The 18,780-nt window shown below is 51.6% G+C and overlaps 2 protein-coding genes across 7 annotated transcripts in view; one reads left to right on the top strand and one right to left on the bottom strand.

Moving 5' to 3' along the window:
* The window catches only part of LOC122379599 (lamin-C-like), a 30,183-nt gene extending 15,991 nt beyond the window's left edge, over nucleotides 1-14,192 (top strand). The window contains exons 2-10 of the mRNA XM_043361927.1: nucleotides 8,007-8,139; nucleotides 8,285-8,422; nucleotides 8,757-8,939; nucleotides 9,196-9,363; nucleotides 9,825-10,244; nucleotides 11,366-11,599; nucleotides 11,910-11,993; nucleotides 13,052-13,165; nucleotides 13,621-14,192. Coding sequence (XP_043217862.1) covers nucleotides 8,007-8,139; nucleotides 8,285-8,422; nucleotides 8,757-8,939; nucleotides 9,196-9,363; nucleotides 9,825-10,244; nucleotides 11,366-11,599; nucleotides 11,910-11,993; nucleotides 13,052-13,132 — 1,441 coding nt within the window. The 3' untranslated portion in view covers nucleotides 13,133-13,165; nucleotides 13,621-14,192. The remainder of the gene's footprint in view (nucleotides 1-8,006; nucleotides 8,140-8,284; nucleotides 8,423-8,756; nucleotides 8,940-9,195; nucleotides 9,364-9,824; nucleotides 10,245-11,365; nucleotides 11,600-11,909; nucleotides 11,994-13,051; nucleotides 13,166-13,620) is intronic.
* On the bottom strand, nucleotides 14,191-18,545 carry LOC122379600 (6-phosphogluconolactonase-like). Of its 6 annotated transcripts, none has more exons than XM_043361928.1 (3): nucleotides 18,330-18,545; nucleotides 15,634-15,770; nucleotides 14,191-15,408 (listed from the first exon to the last, which is right to left on the bottom strand). In XM_043361928.1, exons 2-3 carry the CDS (start codon nucleotides 15,758-15,760, stop codon nucleotides 14,813-14,815), a joined length of 723 nt encoding a protein of 240 aa, XP_043217863.1. In that variant the 5' UTR covers nucleotides 15,761-15,770; nucleotides 18,330-18,545; the 3' UTR covers nucleotides 14,191-14,812. The 6 variants fall into 6 exon arrangements, with proteins under 6 accessions (XP_043217863.1, XP_043217864.1, XP_043217867.1 ...); XM_043361929.1 differs by having other exon boundaries at nucleotides 15,634-15,774; nucleotides 18,330-18,464; XM_043361932.1 differs by having other exon boundaries at nucleotides 18,409-18,457.
* Between the last annotated feature and the right edge of the window lie 235 nt (nucleotides 18,546-18,780).

The raw sequence follows: 18,780 nt of genomic DNA on the forward strand, positions 1-18,780 counted from the left end.
CAGTCTCGATCGTGGCGGACGGCAGCATCACGGGGCTGAAGCTGCGACCATCAACGGTGCAGCTGCGCTCGTTTACGGGCCAGACGGTGCCGGTCCGCGGCGAGGCGACCGTAGAGGCGGAGTTCGGCTGCCAGCGGAGGCGGCTGAATGTCGTAGTAAGCGACCGACTCGGACACCAACCGCTGATAGGACGGGACTGGTTGCGCGACATGCGCCTCGACTGGCGGTCGCTGCTTCAGGGCAGCGAGGACCGTGAGGTGAGCGGCGCCGACGGAGTCAGAGGGCGCCGTGACACTAAAGGAGCCGGTGGGCGCCGGGATGCTGATGCTGCAGGAGCCGGCGGGCGCCAGGATGCCGATGGAGCCGGCGGACGCCGGGACGCCGATGGAGCCGGCGGGCGCCAGGATGCCGATGGAGCCGGCGGGCGCCGGGATGCCGATGGAGCCGGCGGGCGCCGGGATGCCGATGGAGCCGGCGGGCGCCGGGATGCCGATGGAGCCGGCGGGCGCCGGGGCGCCGATGGAGCCGGTGGGCGCCGGGGCGCCGGCGGAGGGAGCGGACACCGGTACGCCGGCGGGAGCAGCGGGCGCCGGGACGTCGGCGGAGGCGGCGGCGACGGGCGGCCCGTCGGAGACGCTCGTGCCAGAAGCTTCGGTGGCGGAGACGGGATCGGCAGTGTCAGAGCGGCGACCGTCGGCGACGTCCGACGAGCAGGGTTCAGCGACGGGTACACCGGCGGCGGCGCCAAACGGCCCGTCGGCGATGATCGCGCTGATGGCCGCGGTGACGGCGGCCGCGCCGGCAGTGCCAGTGACCTCATCGGAGGGTGCACCAGTGGCGTTGACCTCAGTGGAGGTCGTGTCGGTGCCGGTGACAGCGGAGGTGACCTCAGTGGTGCACTCGGTGACGGCGGCGGCGACGTCAGCCACGCCGATAACCTCGGTGACGGTCAGGCCGGTGACCCCAGCGGGGGCGACGGTCAGGCGAGTGACCTGGGAGGGGCCGGCTGCGCCGGTGGCCTCAGTGGTGCCCTGGGTGACCGCGGTGGCGGCGGCGCTAGCGACGCCGGTGACCCCGGCGGCGGCGGCGGCGGCGGCGGCTGCGCCGGTGAGGTCAGTGCAGTGGGGCCTTTTGAACGTGAGCGCGGCGCGCACACGGGGCGCTCCGCAGTGCCGTTCCGCCCGGCGTCGGAGGCGCCCGAGGCGGCTTATCGGCGTCTGATCGCCGATATTTGAAATGTGATTGGATCTGTGATTGTGATTGTGATTGAAAGGTGATTGTTTCACGTAAAGGGGTGAGGTAACCCTGAAGGCGCGCGCCTAAACAAATGATGCTTTGTGCTCATGCCATTGTTTCGTGCGCCTGGGAATATGTTCGTTTAAAGGGCGGCGGGGTGTGGTATCGCGAATTGTCCCCCTCCGCCCGGGAGCTGGCGACGCCACTGGCGGCGCCGGCACGCAGACGCGGCGGCTCGAGAGAGTCTGTCCGGCGCGCGTGTCGGGTGCGGTCGTGCGCCGTGTGCGGTGGTCGTCGCGTCGCGGTCAGCACAGACTAGCGTTCGTGTATGAGCCCAGATTGCCTCAGCAATAAACTTGTCTCCACGAGCCAGCCTGTGTGAGGCAGTGCGGAGTGGAGACGTAATAGGGGGGGGCCATACTATCTTTTGGCCCCCCCCCCCAAGACATAAGTCAAGAAAACTAAAAAATAAACATTCTCAAAGTTCCTATGCTGAAAAACTGAAATATTGCTTTGAATCTTTGATGATTGAGTGACCTTGGGGCAAACGTGAAAAACTCTGCCAACCAGAGTCAAAATGGCCTGTGCCGGCGAGGGTTAACATGTAGGAGAAATCGACATGATATCACATTGTTATTCGCATTCATAGGCACGTGTTCTGTATTGTGTACTAGTTGGTTTTAATGGCAAATTTGTTGGAAAATAAGATTGTCATTAGGCACTTTTTTTAAGAAAAAGGTATTTTCAACGTTTGCCATGGCCAAATGTGTGATTCTTGTCAGAAAACCGAGGAATGATCATAACAACACTGAGTATAATCAACTTCAGCTTGAGAGATTTCAGAAGCTTCTTAGTAGCTGGAGCTTCTTCATAGTTCATTAACACTTTTAACCAGGAGCTTTCTTGTCTCATGCCTGAATGTATATGGATTTAAACCTCGCTCGTATTGGCGTTTTGTCAGCCGCGAACGTATAGGGGGGGGGGGGTCCGTTGCCCCCATTGCCGTTTGGCCGCTGATCGAGCTAGAGTTTCGCGAAAAAACGAGCGTGCTGCCCGTGACGAGAGGAAGACGATGATACTCAATTTCAGGTCCTAGGTCATTGGTTCATGGTTGACCTTCCAGGTCAGGTCAATTACCCAAAAGTCGGGAAAATTGGGACCTGTTAGAGCGTCGTAAGTGTGGCTGAACTTTTTCGGGGTGCTGATCACGAATATTGTGTTAGTGTTGATCCCAGAAGATGTCTTCATGCATTTAGGCCAGGTCGGGTCAGGTCAACCAGTAGTGGTCCTGCCGGGTATTCGTAGTACGTGTCAACCGCCTCTGACAGCTTCGTAACATGTTACGAAGGCACCAAAAGTACTTCGTAAATGTTCAAATGGTTGCTGAATTCGAGTTCAGCTCCAAAAACTAGCCTAGAAACATGTAAAACTCGAAAAAGTGGTCTGAGGTCATCAAAGGTCAATGACCTGACCTGACCTTCAGGTGACCTTCACACCCATCCAAATGCATGGGACCAGCATCATATCACATGTTTGAACGCTTGAAACTACGAAAAGACTGCAAACGCGCGGCTAATGCGAGCCAACATACGCCGAATCGCGATCCCGGCCAAACATGGTCTCGAGAAATAGTTCACAGGTCAAAGGTCACTTGGGTCAGGGTAATTAAAGTTTAAGGGTAGATGCAAAATTGATTAACTCGAGGGTACTGAAAGTTTCGTCGCGATTAGCCGTTGTTACGCGAGTTATTCGCGAAAAACCCAAGGGGTTCGGGTCTGTTCGACCCCTCCCCCTATACGGGCGAGGGTTAGCAGAGGAAGACACAATTTCCCCTTACCTGTACTTGTTTTTTGAAGTGTTTCAAGCGTCATTTTGAGAAGGTTCCACCATATGTCACTAACTAAACCCACTATTTGAAGTTATACTTAATGACACATGGGTAGTTTTCACTCAACATAGTAGGATAATTAAGCATTAAATGCAAAATTAGAGCTTGAGTTTGTCCGGTATTTAGGCCAACAGGATACCTCTTCAATCGTCCTAGCTGAACCCAGCATAAGCTCAGCTTGTCTGAACTCGGACACACCATCAACATTGCCGAGTCTGAATTTGAGCTCGACGCCGGGCCATGGGCCTGAACTTTGTGGTCATGGGCGCGGGAGCTGGGGGTCAGTGGGGGCAGCCTGCCCTCACAACTCTGGGGCCGTGGGGGCGCTGCCCCACAACTTTTCATAGGGCTAGGAACCGTCGGGGCAGCGCCCTCCCTGAATTAGCGGTTGTGGGTCACAAAGGAAAACTAAAGGGAAGAAAACATTTAAGAAAAAAATCCCCCTCTTTACCTCTCTTGACAGCTCATGTGGAAGATTTAAGCCTTTATTCTACGTTACCAAAAAGGTAGTTCCTTGACTCAGCTGAGACAAAATATCTCACTTTTTACAAATAATTTCGTTTCGTTTTTTTTTTCGATGAAAAGGCGAAGGGTGAAAAATAAGTGGCCTAAAACCGGTGAGAAAACTAGATTTGGGGGCACCCTAGGTTTGGCTAGTCCCAACCGGTTGGCCCCCCCCCCCCCCCCCCAAGACGGCCGGCTGGATCCGCCCTTGACCTGAGATGATCCCAGGGGCATACAGAGGGGTCACAGGTGTAGTTTTCCGATTCAGTGTGTTATGTTTACGTAGGAACCGATGTTTGAGAGCATTTTGAACGACATAGTCGTCCAAAAGAGGAACATTTCAATTTTCTCCCATTGACTTATGGTCACTTGACGTGACCTGGTGACCTGACCTTGAAGAACTGGGTCTGAGATTTTCACAATATGTGTGGAAATGATGTATGAACAGGTGTACCAAAAACGAGATATTCGCAAAAAAAACCTGACAGGGGGACATAACCCTCCCCCCAGCACAGCGCGGGTTACGCCATGATAAATGTATGTGCCCTTTTCAGCGTGCAAGGGCCCTTTTCACCATATGCTCCTTTCACTATGCATGGGCCCTTTTCACCCTAGTACCCCACAGTCAAAAATTCGTGGCGCCGCCCCTGTAGACTGGGAAAATAACGGAACAGGTTTTTGTTTGAAGTAAATAGCACATCTTCTTATGCTGACTTTTTAAGAATGCATCACTTCGCGTAAAGCAGATGCCAGATAGAATTAATTTATTATTGAGAATGTTACGAAGTACGTTCCATTCATTGGTTGACGTTAGCTCTCCAGTCTTCAAATATTGAAATGCTCATCGCGATAGTCATGATGACGATAAGTGAAGTTCAAGAAAAATGTCTTTTGTTAGCTCCGCTAAACTGTTTATAATATAATGATCAACGTTTGAAGGCGTGCGAAATAATAGTTAGCCCGGCTGGTATGTGATTGACGGCAGACACGCGGCTCGTCTTCCCTGTATCGTATCGCCCGGCCTTTGGTACCGTTATTCTACGCTCATTTCTCGCCGCGGGACGGGAACCGAGGGCACCTCGCCCATCGTAAATGACGCTGAGGTCACCATGCCGCCCACAGTCTGCTGACGGGCGTCATTACCTGGGCGCGGAAGACCTTCAGATTTGTGCCCGGGGGCTACCCATCTCACAGTCCTTTCTCCTCCCCAAACAATTACAGGACAGAGTGTCAGTGGGGAGGGATAAAAGAGAGGAAGAGAGCATCTCGTGCCGTGTTCGACCGGGCTCTCACCTGTGCGGAACCCATCGTGAAAATATTTAACTTGCGCCACATGGGGCAGCGGGCAGACCGGGCCCGTCGGCCGTTCCTGAGGGCTTGTCCATCTTCGGCCTCCAATCGAGAGGTGAGAATGATGGGTAGCTGATGTCTGAAAGTTGATACTTTGATATTATCTTAAAGGAGGAATCAAAGTCACATCTAGCGGATTAGCGATCGGCTTTACAATGCCAGGTTTTACTAATTAAATAAAAATATTTTCTGGTTTATTCAATCTATTGGCATTGCTCACCGCCCCCGGTCGAGGTTGCAGCTATGAGCTATCAGCGGGCTCTCTGTCCGCCATTGAACGGGTTCGGGACAGGCTCCCAGGGTGGGAGGGGGAGAGGGCAGAGGAGAGGCTCGGCGGGCCGTGTCGTCATGGACCGACGAGGGCAGATCGATCGAGTGCCGGCTTCCTGGATTTGGCACCGTCGGTTTCAAACGTACGGTCGGCGGCTCGACCTTCATTTATATTACAACGCGTTCCGAGGTGAAAATTGAGGTCATTCGAGCGGCTATTTGTCACACGGCGAAGTCGTTGTGGTTTTAAAACATTGTTTGCACCTCGTCCTGATACTTCGTTAGTAACTGGGCCAAATCGCCCAACAAAGTATAATCGCTTTTCACGACAGGCCCGATGCATAAAAAAAAATCGGTAAATGCAGGAGGTACCTACTGCAAAAAGCCCAACTGACTGCTTTGATTCGATTAAAGCTTTCGAGGTGACAATAAGTTTGAAATGCATGGCTCACGCCATAACCGCAGCGTTTTGGATGCAGAAACGCGTACTAGTTACGAGTGTGTGTTGCCGCCAATGTGAGTTGCATAGACGCGCAGTCCTTCCTTTCGGCGCAATAATGAAGGAAGATGACACGTGTTAGCCTCCACAGCCGATGATCTTCTGCAGTTTTCGAGCACCATGCACGATAGACGAACTGGCGTTCCGCTAGATAATCGCCTCGTTTCATGGTCAGCCTAACCGATAACAAAGCCAATCTTGCATAGCAGCCCGTCGTAAACTTCAATCCGTGACATCGTAGCTCTGGCAAACGATTCCCGGCGGCTGGTGGGCGTCCCTCGCCATCCGCTGGTAGATGGCAGCACTGAGCCCCAGAGGACGCCGGTCCGCCGGTACGCCCGGCATTCCTTGGAGGAGGTGCGTGGGCGGTGGCGGAGTCCGCCCCCGCCTTCCGCGCCGGTCACTATGGGCCGGCAGCTGTCCCTGCAGGCGAGCGGACCGGTCCTCCTCGGGCGGCAGCTGCACGGTCCCAGCCGCCGCCGTAGGAGCCGCGGGGTGACGTCACCTCTCCACCTGGTCCGCCCACGTCCCACCGCCGCCCACCGCCCACCGAGGTCAACCCACCGCCCACGGAGGTCGGACGGCCCACCGCCCACAGAGGCAGCACGTGCAGGACAGCGCCATCTGGGAGACGTAGTCTGCTCCTGGCCATCAGCCAGTGTTCCGGGAGGGCTGCACGGTGCGCTGAGCGCTCCGGGGACGCCTCTCCCCAAAATACAAGAAGGCTACAATACCTGCCATGAGCGCGCGTGGAACGTGGGTATTCGGAAACTTTCTACCAATCGAACCACTTGTTAGCTCGTATCACCGCCACAAAAGCGTGCGTCATCAATGAGCCGGGAACCAGGTCCACCTGGCCGAACCTGCCTGCTCCGAGGGAGTGTCCGCTCCCTGGGTGGTCCGACGCCGGCGAAAGTCGGTAGCTTGTGACACAGAAGGACGGCATGACGCCCGTGCGTCAGTGTCACGCGATACCGTCATCGGTGATAGTCCTGCCAGCGACCCGAATCGGTCAAATCATGGCTGGGATGGCTCAGTGATGGTCCGCTGTCTATGATCCGCCTTAGTCCGTCCGGGCCTTGGCCCTTACCGAGATCTAGGAGGTCGCCTCCCGTCGCTGCCATGAATGGCACACCCCACAGTACAAATATTGACCGTGCGCACACTGCGCCGCAGCGCCGGCGTGGGTGGGGAAGGAATATGACCGGGGACCCGGGTCGTCACGGGGTTTACACACCACTCCAGTTTCCGGCCCGGGGTCGGCAAACACGCATAGATGACCGAGGACAAGCAGGCCTGATGGGGCAGGCCGCAGATGACACGTGACCCTGGGAGAGAGAGAGAGAGAGAGAGAGAGAGAGAGAGAGAGAGAGAGAGAGGGGGGGGTGGAGGATGCCGTGGGGGTCATGGATCGTGTCAGACAAACCAGCGGCAATTCCTCATCCATCAGCGAGTGGATGGGACAGGCGCGGCTATCAGGCCCATGTCACGCTGACTGTCAGACGCTGTTTGTCATCTGACAAACGCCTGACAGCCGTGGCTGCCTGCCAGGTGTGTCAACTGTCAACTCAATTATTTGGGCTCCTTTGACGACGGCCAGTGCTGCTCTGCATGTTTTCTGCCATCTGTGTAAGCTTCTTTCAAACTAATGAGATTACAATCTAGTTTGCTTGTCCGTTTTGATTACCTCGTTGACTTCGCACACAGATCAGATTTTGACATCTTTCGATTCAAGTTGGCACGCGTATGCAGCTGTCCAGATGCATTAGAAACTGACAGTCTCCAGGAGAGCCAGGCCTGCAGGGTGGCGGCGAGTTGAGTCGGCGATGATACATGATCTCCTCCCCCGCCCCACCATCCCCGAACCGGCCCTGGGACCACCTCCTGCCGGATGTCTCCCAAATATATACGGCAGCCAGCAGCTGCGGCCATCGCGGCGCGCGCAGTGACGTTTGCGGCGGAACGTTGCGACTCGGCTGGAACGACGTTCCGGTGCAAGCGCGGCGTGCGTGCCTCCGAACTGACGTAGGCCGGTGATCGAACTCACCCGATCGGGTTCCGGGAAGGAACTTGTGCTACCATTGTGTTGATCGGCTGGTGATCTCTGGATCACTGCAGTTGTAGGAATGGTGCTTAAGCCACCTTTTTATCAAAACATTTCTTGCTCGACACAGGAATATTTAGCAATCAGTAGAGTGCATTGCTCGCGACGCAGCGTTCAGTTAAATGCATTGCTGACCCGACCCGTCTGCTTTTCAGACTAATCCGCCGTGAACGAGAGCTCGACAATGCTGAAAAGAAGATATCCATGCAGGACATGCAGATCAGGGATCTGCAAGGGCGTCTCCACCAGGCTCTGCAGGACAAGAAGAAGGCTCAGGAAGAGCTCGAGGTAAGAAGTTTTCCGTCATCCTTGACTTATCTATGAAAAGCCATGAACTAGGGCAGCAATGTATGCCCCTCGTATATCGCCTCTTCCTCCTTACAGACGTGAACCTTTGTTACGTGTCCTTAAGACGTGTCCTTTGCTATTCCAGGAAGTGCAACTGGAGAACATGAAGCTGAAGAAGCAGCTGGACGAGGTGCGGAAGCAGCTGGAGTCGGAGGCGCTGGGCCGAGTCGACATGGAGAACCGCTGCCAGAGCCTCAAGGAGGAGCTCGAATTCAAGACCAACGTGAGTCGATATGAAAACGTAGATGATGTCAGCAGAGTTTTGTGAAGGAATCGAACAAAAATATAAACTGTAAATGGTGACGCCTCAAGCCTTCCGGATCACGCAGCCTAAGATCAACCATCATCGTTACCTCATAAACCATGGTTTGACTGGATGATAATATGTGGCATCCACTTCACTTGTTGCTGCCAGACTAATTCTGTTCACACGATGTTGGCATAACCAGAGTCCGGAGCATACGCCCGTCAAAGCAGCACGTCAGCCTGGGATAATCCCATGTCAGGCTGCGAGTACACGTCCTAGGTGACACACTAACCCGCATCACCCCTTTCAGGTGTACGAGGGCCAGCTGACGGAGACACGCGCCAAGAAGACGGAGGAAATCACCGAGCTGGACGGCCGGCTGCAGCAAGAGTACGAGGTCCGGCTGCGCGAGTCGCTGCAGGACCTGCGCGACCAGTACGAGGCGCAGATGAAGGCCAACAGAGAGGAGATCGAGGCCATCTACAACCTCAAGGTGACGCAGGGCCAACAAGCTGCGCGGCTGTGTTGTGTCGAGGACTTTGCAGCACGCGCATTCCTCATTTATCGGGGTGTCGGTACATGGGATGCTTGTTGATGGATGAATGAGATAATTCCACTGAACGAACGTGGTCGTGGCTCAGGACGTTACTCGACGTCCGATGTCAGGCCCGTAACAGATCAACATCAGTTCGGTAGTAGATGTCGTTTTTACCAAAGCCAGGTTAGTAACAGAGATCGCTTCTTCTCAGATGGACGAACTGCGCAACTCCCAGGCCCGCAACCAGCTCTCCACGGCCACCACGCTCAAGGAGTTGCGCGAGATGCGCTCTCGCATCGAGGGTCTCACCGGCAAGATCAGCGAGCTGGAGGGCACCAACGCCACCCTTCTGAGCCGCATCAGAGACCTCGAGAAACAGGTACCCAGGTCGTATTAAGTAGTAGACAATGGACGGACTGGCTGAGGAAAAAAGTTAAATCGGCCGCATTTCCGGGAAACGATAGTGTTTCACCATCGTTGAAAGCTTCCTTACACGTTACTTACCATGATACATTGTCGATCGGAGCAGAAGTAGGAGTTAATGGTTGTTGAAGTAGAAACTGATGTTGTAGGCAGGAAACAACGTCACAATGGGGGCAATTCGCTCTAATTCATACTACCGATTGAAAAAGTCAGAGATTGTGGTTATCAAAACATCCTGGTGCTTAGCTACAAAAAAAAATCGGGTGACTATCCACTAACCAAATATCGAGGGAAATAAATGTTCATGTCCCAAAGCCAGAGGAATGAACCCAATCTCTCAGTTACGACATCATCGTTTCCTTGATGTGAGACCCCTGACCCAACACTTGACAATTTGCCCGACGCCTCTACCGGCAGCTGGACGACGAGCGTTCGTCGAGCGCCGCGATGCTCGCCGCCAAGAACGAGGAGCTGCGTCGTCTGGAGCAGATGATGCAGGATCAGCTGCAGGAGTACCAGGACCTGATGGACATCAAGGTGGCGCTCGACATCGAGATCGCCGCCTACCGCAAGCTGCTCGAGTCGGAGGAGAGCCGGCTGAAGCTGTCGCCTGGTGGCGGACATCTGGTCGAGGTGTCCGGAGGAAGCGGAGCGAGCAGGGCCACCGCGCGAGTCGGCGGCGGAGGCCAGGCGAAGAGGAAGCGAACTCTGATCGAGTCGGAGGAGGCGTCCACGTCAGGAGTTGGTGTTACCTCCACCTGCCACGGAGACATCCAGATTATTGACGATTGCCCCGACGGAAAGTACGTCAAGCTGCACAACAAGTCCAACAAGGAGGTGAGACGTTCTTGACTGATGGGGAGGGAGCGGCTTTACAGTATGGAGATCACGATACGAAGCTCAGTGCGTAGACCTGTAAAGACTGTTTAACCCTCGCCCGTAAACGGCGATCTGCCACCTTCGCCCATGCAGGGGGGGGGGGGGGGTTGGTGCGACCCCCCCCTTGGCGTTTGAAAACGGAGCGTCGTAGAGCTTAGCGGAAAAGACCAACGGATTGCTCTCGCCGAGATCTCGCGATTGGTGGTATATTTTTTGGTCCTAGGTCAACATTTGACCTACTTTTGACCGGTCAAAGGTCAAATTTTCGGAAAAATAGACTTTTTTCAACTTTCCGCGGCGATTGAGGCAAAAACGGTGGGAGATATCGACTTGAAAACTTCACTATCGTGTTCCTTGATCAATTCTCTATCGTTTGGTATGTATTTCGTTTCCCTAGCTCTAAAAATGGCGCGTTGGGAGCGCCGGAAGTCGGCAAGGTCACAGTCGGCGGAAAAAATTCGAAAAATCAAAAATTAAATTTTTGAAATCTGATTGTATTTTTGGATTTGGGAGGTCTATTTGCTCCCTATAGAAGCTAATATTGCTGCATATTCTCATTGAGGTGACAAGAATTAGCAAAATAGTGGTTCGGGCGCTTTTCAAAAATAGTACCGGACGCTGTTCCTCTTGTGACGTCATAGCTCCGTGACCTGACCTGACCCGGTCAAGTTTCTTATACCATATGATAGCCAATACTTGCCCCAACATGCATGGGAAGTTTCATCACGATCCATCAACCGATGTCCGTACCACCGGCAGGAAACCTCGGGCGTTGGCACTCAGTTTGTGAAAATCCGGCTGGAGGCTGTTCCCTTTGTGACGTCATAACTCCGTGACCTGACATGACCCGGTCAAATTTTTTTTATCAAAAGATGCGCAAGGTTTGCCCCATAAGGTACGCAAAATTTGGCGGCGCTGCGCGCCGCCGTTTTTGCACTATTTCCGAAAAACCTCAGGGGGGGGTTGCACCAACCCCCCCCCTACATGGGCGAGGGTTAAAACCTGTCTTCGATAAACACATTGAGCTTCTGACATTCCAAGAACGAGCACGTTTGACCACCCTTCCCACCCCTTGTCAGGTGTCCTTGGGCGGGATGCAACTGGTGCGCAGGGCGGACGGGAACGAGACAGACTACAAGTTCCACCGGGCCATCAAGCTCGGGCCCGGGGAGGACACCACCGTCTGGGCGTCGGAGGCGCACGGCGTCGACGACAACGCCGTCCACGACCCTCCGCACAGCCTCGTCATGAAGGGACAGACCTGGTTCGTCGGCAACAAGATGTCCACCACGCTCTACGACATGGAGGGACAGGTGAGACTGGAGGAGGCGAATGGCAGTGCCAATGGACGGTTTCCTCCGGTAGGTACGGTGACACCGTCATTGCACTTGCGTTTACTTTGTTTTGAAGATAAAGGCCATCTCTGACTCTCTGTTCATTTGGATACGTGGAATGTCTCATTTTCCGCGCAATGATAAATGTAAAAATAAGTACTCTTAAGTAAGGTGCGTCCGAGTCGGCAGCGGAGATGCCAAATAATGTCCGTATCCAATGTGGCTTCCGCTGCCCCTGCAATCCTCACTGCAGCTTGCGGCCTATCTGACGTGTCTCCGTGACGTGCAGGAGCTGGCGAAGCGCATCTCCCACCGGGACAGCCGGTCGGCCAGCTACACCACCCGCCGGTCCACTCAACTGTCGCCCGGTCAGGTAGGCGCCGCCTCGTAACGACCATTACAGTGTCCAGTAACGAACTCCGCGTACAACTGTCGGACTTTCAGCCGGTGAATTTGTCGCAACATTCAAAGCGTTACCGTCTCATAGCACACCATATCACTTGTCTCTCCAACAGCAAGATAGGTATAGCAGACCATCAATTTTCTAGTGCAATAACTGCTGCCCGATTGATTGATAGCCAGCATCAACTGCACCGAGGCAATCAATGTTATCAAGACTGATTGTTTGGCAGCCTCGAATACATGCACTTTTCAGTAAAAAGCCATACCCAACAATGATGGTGAAACACATCAGCAGGCAAAACTTGTCTGAGAAAACTCAAACGGACTGGCTGGGAGAGCTCCAGACTGCTGCTTACGTCAAGTTCTCGACCCAGACCTCCGTTCCGTCGTTTCTATCCTCAGGATACTGATATCCTTCTCCTCCACGCCGCAGCCCCCTCCGGGCTGGACAGGCACCTTTATCTCATGCGGGCTGCTCCCTTGGAGCGGCACCGCTGCTCCCGAGGGAGCGCACCCCGTAGCCGGGTGCAGTGAGTACCTTGGGGCTGGTCGGACTGTCCTCTGGACGGGCTCAGCCCCGGTGACTCGCTAGGGTGCCTGCCCAGCCAGACCAATGTCTCCCCCTATTTCCTATCATCCTCCCGGCTCTGAAATGGTCAAATTGGACCGAAAGGGCCTAACCCAACAAAACAAACAAAACCATCAGACCAGAATTTCAGCTCTTTCGCATGGGCTTCACATAGGAACGGTAGACATCCGCCGACATCCGTTGAGGCTTTTCATGTGTAACAAAGATAATTAAGTGACATCCGTCCAGGGAAATAGCTTGTCTGGGGACAGCCAGTTTGTAAATGGCCACCCACATTGTGTCACTAGGCGCACCTGCCTAGTGCTTTGCATGGAAGTGATATGTCACCCGGAAAAGCCCTTCATTACCTCGCATGTAGCCTGCAGCCTGTTCGTTTCCGCGCCCGCCAAATGCATTCCTTTCAATGTATTCAGCTCGCTTGCTTTCTGTGGCTACCGCAGGTGGACGGCGGAGCTGACGACTCGCAGAGCAGCGACTGGAGCCTTTTGAACCTGTTCGGCAGCCGACGCTCCATCCGCTAGCGTGCTCGCGCCCATCGCACACACCACACACATGTGAGTGGAGTTCCTGAGTGCCTCGGCGCGTCAACGCTCAGGGAGGGGGAGGGGGGGGGGTTCTCGCTAGTCACTGAAGTCTGACGGGATGCTCGCATTGGGGTGATGAAAATGGATGTGTCCGGACTGCGGAGTATTTTAGACACAGCAGTTGATTGTGACAAATGATGTGCCCCATTTTTATGCTTCGGGAATGTAGGGGTTTAATTTCGTTAGTATGCTCGTTTATGGCGGTACGCTGAATATTAATGATGTGCGAGGTAGAGGCACTGCATTATTGTGGGTTTAATTCATTAGGTAGCGACCCCAGGTATGTTTGTGAAGTTCGTCATTCACCCATTCATTGCATTATTGATTACCCTGAAGCCTCCTAATTAACTAGGCTCTAATGGCACATTACACCAGGGTAAATGCCTCGCTCCGTTCGACTCATTGACTCTGTTTCCTGTCGACAGAGACTCGTGTCGGCCAGCGTCGGGCGGTCTGTCGGAGCCGCCGCCAGTCTTCGCAAGTGTTCACTCTCCAGGACGGGTCTAGACTGCACGCGTAGCGTTTCTACAGTGCCCAGTGCCGACTGGCACGCTCCCTCTAGATGACAAGCCACTGGGGCCAATCCTGCTGCCCGACTGTCCGGCCCCAGGGCACCGTTCGCTCCGTCCTGTTCGCGTCGCCGAGTCCGGGAGGGTAGGGTGTGCCGTCTCCGCGCCCGGCCCACGTCTCGCAGGACACTACGCCGTGAGTGCGCTCCTGTGTGAATGTGCCCGCCGCTCGGGCCCCCACGCTTGCTGCATCGTTCGCTGACGCGAAACAGGGTTAGACGTGTGATCCACTCGCCATGGGAGGAACGCTGAGAATCAACAGCACCGTAATGCAAGGGTGTCGCGGGTAGAGAGGGTAGTCTGGTGCCTCCGCTTTTAGTGCAGGGTGACAGCCCTCGCTCTGTGGTTCTTGTGGCTGCTTTATTTTTGTAAACTAACAATGATTGTTTTGTCGTCATAATCACGTAATACATTATAAACATAAAATGTATTCGGTCGTTGTATTTCATCTGATTGTTGATATACAAAGTTGTAGCAAAGCGACATAGGTCATCCGAGCATACGACACTAAAATGGAGAGGAAAAGGCACAATCGTTACATGAGTGTCATGGGGAACTCGTAACACAAACGGGCGAAATAGGAATGTTTTCTTACCCTTGCATGCAGCCGAATCGCAAATAGCAGTATGAATGCAGTACTGGCAGTAGCCATTCTCATCCAGATTCGAGAGCATATATAACATATAACTATCAACAACGATAAAAATACTTTCCTCTGAATAATATCACCATGACCTATACGTAAAATACTCCAAAAAGTCTCAAAGTGAGTACAGAAGAAGCGAGTGCACTGTGCACAGTTCCTTAGGACTTACTCGGCGAATGACTTCAGAGTCCACCGCCGTGCCTTCCACTACCACAGACTATATCCACCTTGCTCAGTGTCTGAGTTGGCCCCCAACAAGCAGCAGTGCACCCCATTACCACAACGTGCCACGACGCAGCGATTACAATACGGTCCACGTTATGCAGATTGCGGCATATCGTCAACAGCGTGAACAGGTGACACTGCGTACTGTTAGCGTTAAAAGCTCAGCGTGTCGAGTGTTCAGAGTTTGGCGGCGGCGGCCTGGTCCAGAATCCAAACCAGCCTGCCGTCGGTGGGCTGTACCAGCGCGGCCGGCAGCGGCTCGCGGTCGCGCAGCACGCGCCGCACCATGTCCGCCTTGCCGGCGCCGGCCATGGCGAACACGGCGGCGCGCGCAGCGTTCACCGCCGGCAGCGTCAGCGTGACGCGCGCCGGCGGCGGCTTGGGCGAGTCCGTGATGGCCGCCACGGCGCGGTCGGTGACGCTCAGCAGCGCGTGGCCCGGGAACAGCGAGCACGTGTGGCCGTCCGGGCCCATGCCGAGCAGCAGCAGGTCGCAGCGCGGCGCGCGGCCCGGCCCCAGCAGCGCCGACACCTTGGCGGCGTAGTCGGCGGCGGCGGTGTCCGCGTCCAGACCCGGGTCGACGCAGAGGAACTGGGACTCTGTCAGCGGCAGGGCGCCGCCGTTGCTCTTCAGCTGACGCCGGTACACGCCGAACGTGGAGTCGTCGCTGTTGAACGGCACCACGCGCTCGTCACAGAAGAGCACGTGCCAGAGCGACCAGTCCGTACTGATTGTCGGCAGTCCGGCCGCCAGAAAATTGACCAGACTGCCACCTGGCGGAGAAACAAGGTAGCTGTGATTGTGGTTCTCACCAACAAGAAAAGTGGATGGTCGTGCCCCGCCTGTAAGTGTGATAAACACATTGGCAACCTGCGGAATAATTATCACATACTGTTAGGTAGAATATCAACCAACTGAACTTCAATATCTATTTGAGACATATTTGATTAGCTTAGAGAAAGATGAACATTACAAAAGCAAGCAATGCACATTCTTACCAGACAAACCAATGATGAACTTCCCCCGGCTTTGAATAGCTTCATTTGCCTCCTTCTCCACCAAAGAAGCCAGCTCTTTGGTCACATCTTCAACAGTCTCCTTAACGATGACTTCCTCTTTACCCATGGTGAGTTATCTGACTTTTCGATTTCATGAAAACATGTACATATTTGTCACAAACATGAAGGCACATACTCAAAGGTACCTACTTTGCCTCTTCATTGCACTTTACCTAAGTTTTTTTCATGAGCATCTGGCATCCAACCACTGCATTGAACATTATACATTTCTTTATATATATGTATAACAATTAACATTATGTATATGTATGTATGTATGTATATGTATAACATTATACATATACATTATACATTCTGTATACCTATTCCTTCTTCTGCAGCCCACTGTAAAATAAAAACTATTTTGTGAGCAAAGTATGATTGAATTGAGTTTGCCAACTAATCTCTTGTGCTCTATTCCTAAACTTAAAGGGACTATCCCACCTTTAACATGGGGTTTGAGTTGAGATAGCCAAGTTTGCGGCAAGGTTCAGAAACCACTATCTATCTAGGTTGCAACCCCCGCGGCCTCTTGGTGTTGAAGAAGTTCGTTCCCTTCATTTGAAAATGGGCCTTGCGCAAGGCCCTATCTTCAACATGGAGCGACCGTTAGTGTGACGTCACCTCGTTTAGTCATTCTGATTTAAATGGGTTTGTTCGTTGAAAAATCGCTTAAAACTTGGTCTGAACTTTGTTGTGGTGCCTACAGAGTAAAAAGAATCAGCTTTATGACAGTAATGTGGCCTGGGGAAGGAGGTAATTTTGGGCTGTGACGTCACATATTTGAAAGTTTGTTTGGAATATGGGAAGCCTAAGATGTTTAATGAAAAATAAATGCCAGAACCGTGTTCCTGGTCATCCAATCTATAAAGTCGGACACAATTTAACTGGTTTTAACAACATTTTAGAAGGTGGGATAGTCCCTTTAAACTTATGTATGCAGAAAATTAATGCATGCCTTCTGAAATACTTAGATTTGAATTATGACCCTATGACCCTATGCCTACGAATAGCAACAACTAATTGCATTGACTATAAATTCCTATTTCCCTGTTATGAGGAATAATCTGCATCTGTTGAGGTGAATATGTCAGATATTTAACTTTTTTATGATAGTATACCCCAAAAAAAGCAAAGCACCCAGCATTCTCAAGCATCAGGCAAAATGAGAAATAAATGCTGCTCGGATTGTTAAAAGCATATCATATTTATATACAGCATAAACTGTGGTTAAAGGTTAAAAGTAGCTCAATGTGGAACAGACTTCTACAGATTCAGCTTAATTTGTCTGAGGCTTTAACAATTGAACCTGTATCTTTAGTCTTGCATTTTTAGAAAATATTCTGATTTGCATTTAAAACAATGTCCTGTAGGATGTTAGAGTAGGTAGGTACCTATTCCTCAGCGAACAGTTCAAACTTCAAAGGTGCCTCTGCCCAGACTGCCTATCACAGCACAGTGAGCAAAGGTAACCAACTAACTATTGTTAACGTATAAACTAAGAAACTTTTGTTCCAATCTGAAAATAATGAACCAGGGCCTAAGCATTTCACATTTGAAGCAGACAAGCCCCTCCAGAAAATCATAGAATCTAATAAATTTTGAAACATCTATGCAAAGCAGTTGCAGAATACAAAACCAACTATAGTTTGTTTATTTTAAGTTTGCCCGTCACTGTCAACGTCTCATTGAACACGGCACGAGCATTGCTAGCTGATTTACTGAGGTAACTGGCTAGCGCACAATGCACATTGTATTGGAGATATGAATAATATTTTCAAAATAACTTTTGAACACCGATGATGTAACCTTATGTTAAACGCCATGCAATTTTTTGAATAGTTCAGACATAATTCCTGAGAAGTTGTCTATCCCTGTGGGGCTGTAGGTATTGGCAAATACAAGCTATGACTTATGAGTCTGTGAAATAGTAAATAAATTTGATGAATTTGATTGTCTGTGAAATCTGGTCAAATCAATGTGCACCAACCAGTTTTCTCAGTAATTCATCAAAAAGACATTGACAGTGGGGGGCAAACTTAAAATATATGAACTATACCAATCAAACTCAAACAAATTTAAAATTAATATAAAGCCTTTCAATCAAACTAAAATATGTGGACAGCTCTTCCAAATTGGTGGCAACTTCAACTGACAGACAAATGATAAAAAGGGATAAACAATGGGAACTATTTTGAATTATATTCTTTTGAATTGGGATGTAAGGCTTGAAAAAGACATTTTGTCGAAACACATGTGTAGCCAATTCAAAAGAATATAATTCAAAATAGTTCCCATTGTTTATCCCATTTCAATACTACTTGTCCTAAGCTCTTATCAAATGATAAAAAGCTGTTAAGTCCAAGTGTTATAAATTGTTACATGCAGTAGGTAGTTAAATATCAATACCTTGGTACCTTCTGAAAATGACAGCTCAAATTCAGATCTCTGAATTTCCTTAATTATATTTTGAAACATTACTTAATGCTGAAAATGTTGGATCAAGTGGTAGCTTAAACCATAAATATACTCATTTTTTGCATAAGGCGAGTAGTAACTTAGAAAAACGCAAATCATAGCAGTGATGAAAAATACAAGGACAGTACAATCAGAAACAAATACTTGCTGCAACTGACCTCACTTGCTGTATGGCCTTCTAAAAAACCCCTATCCACGAAGATATAGCCGAAAGTGATGAATAAATGCGAAAACAACCTGTCTTGAGCGGTGTGGAACGCATATCATGATAGCATGATATAACCCCGGGGAACGGAGGAGTCATTAATGTCAGTGAACCCTGTTCACTGCCGCTTTGCGAATGAGTAAGTCATGCTCTCCCTTGCTTGATGGCCCGCCCATGCTTTCCAAAATTATTAAACCCTTGGTGTTGATTGGAGAACTTTCAGTTACTATGCCGACACTCATAAACACTAGCAGCATACGCTGCAAAACAAAACAGGTGTTCGGCCTATGATATTGAAGCGTCTGCGCCAGTTTTGTTAGCACTGCTGCCGGACATATGGTAGCCTTATACCTTTATTTTTCCCCAACAGAGGCAAGCCATGAAGCGTAAAAAAGTAGTCTTGT

Source organism: Amphibalanus amphitrite, unplaced genomic scaffold (assembly GCF_019059575.1).
Source record: "Amphibalanus amphitrite isolate SeventyFive unplaced genomic scaffold, NRLGWU_Aamphi_draft 000081F_arrow, whole genome shotgun sequence".
Taxonomy (NCBI): Eukaryota; Metazoa; Arthropoda; class Thecostraca; order Balanomorpha; family Balanidae; genus Amphibalanus; species Amphibalanus amphitrite.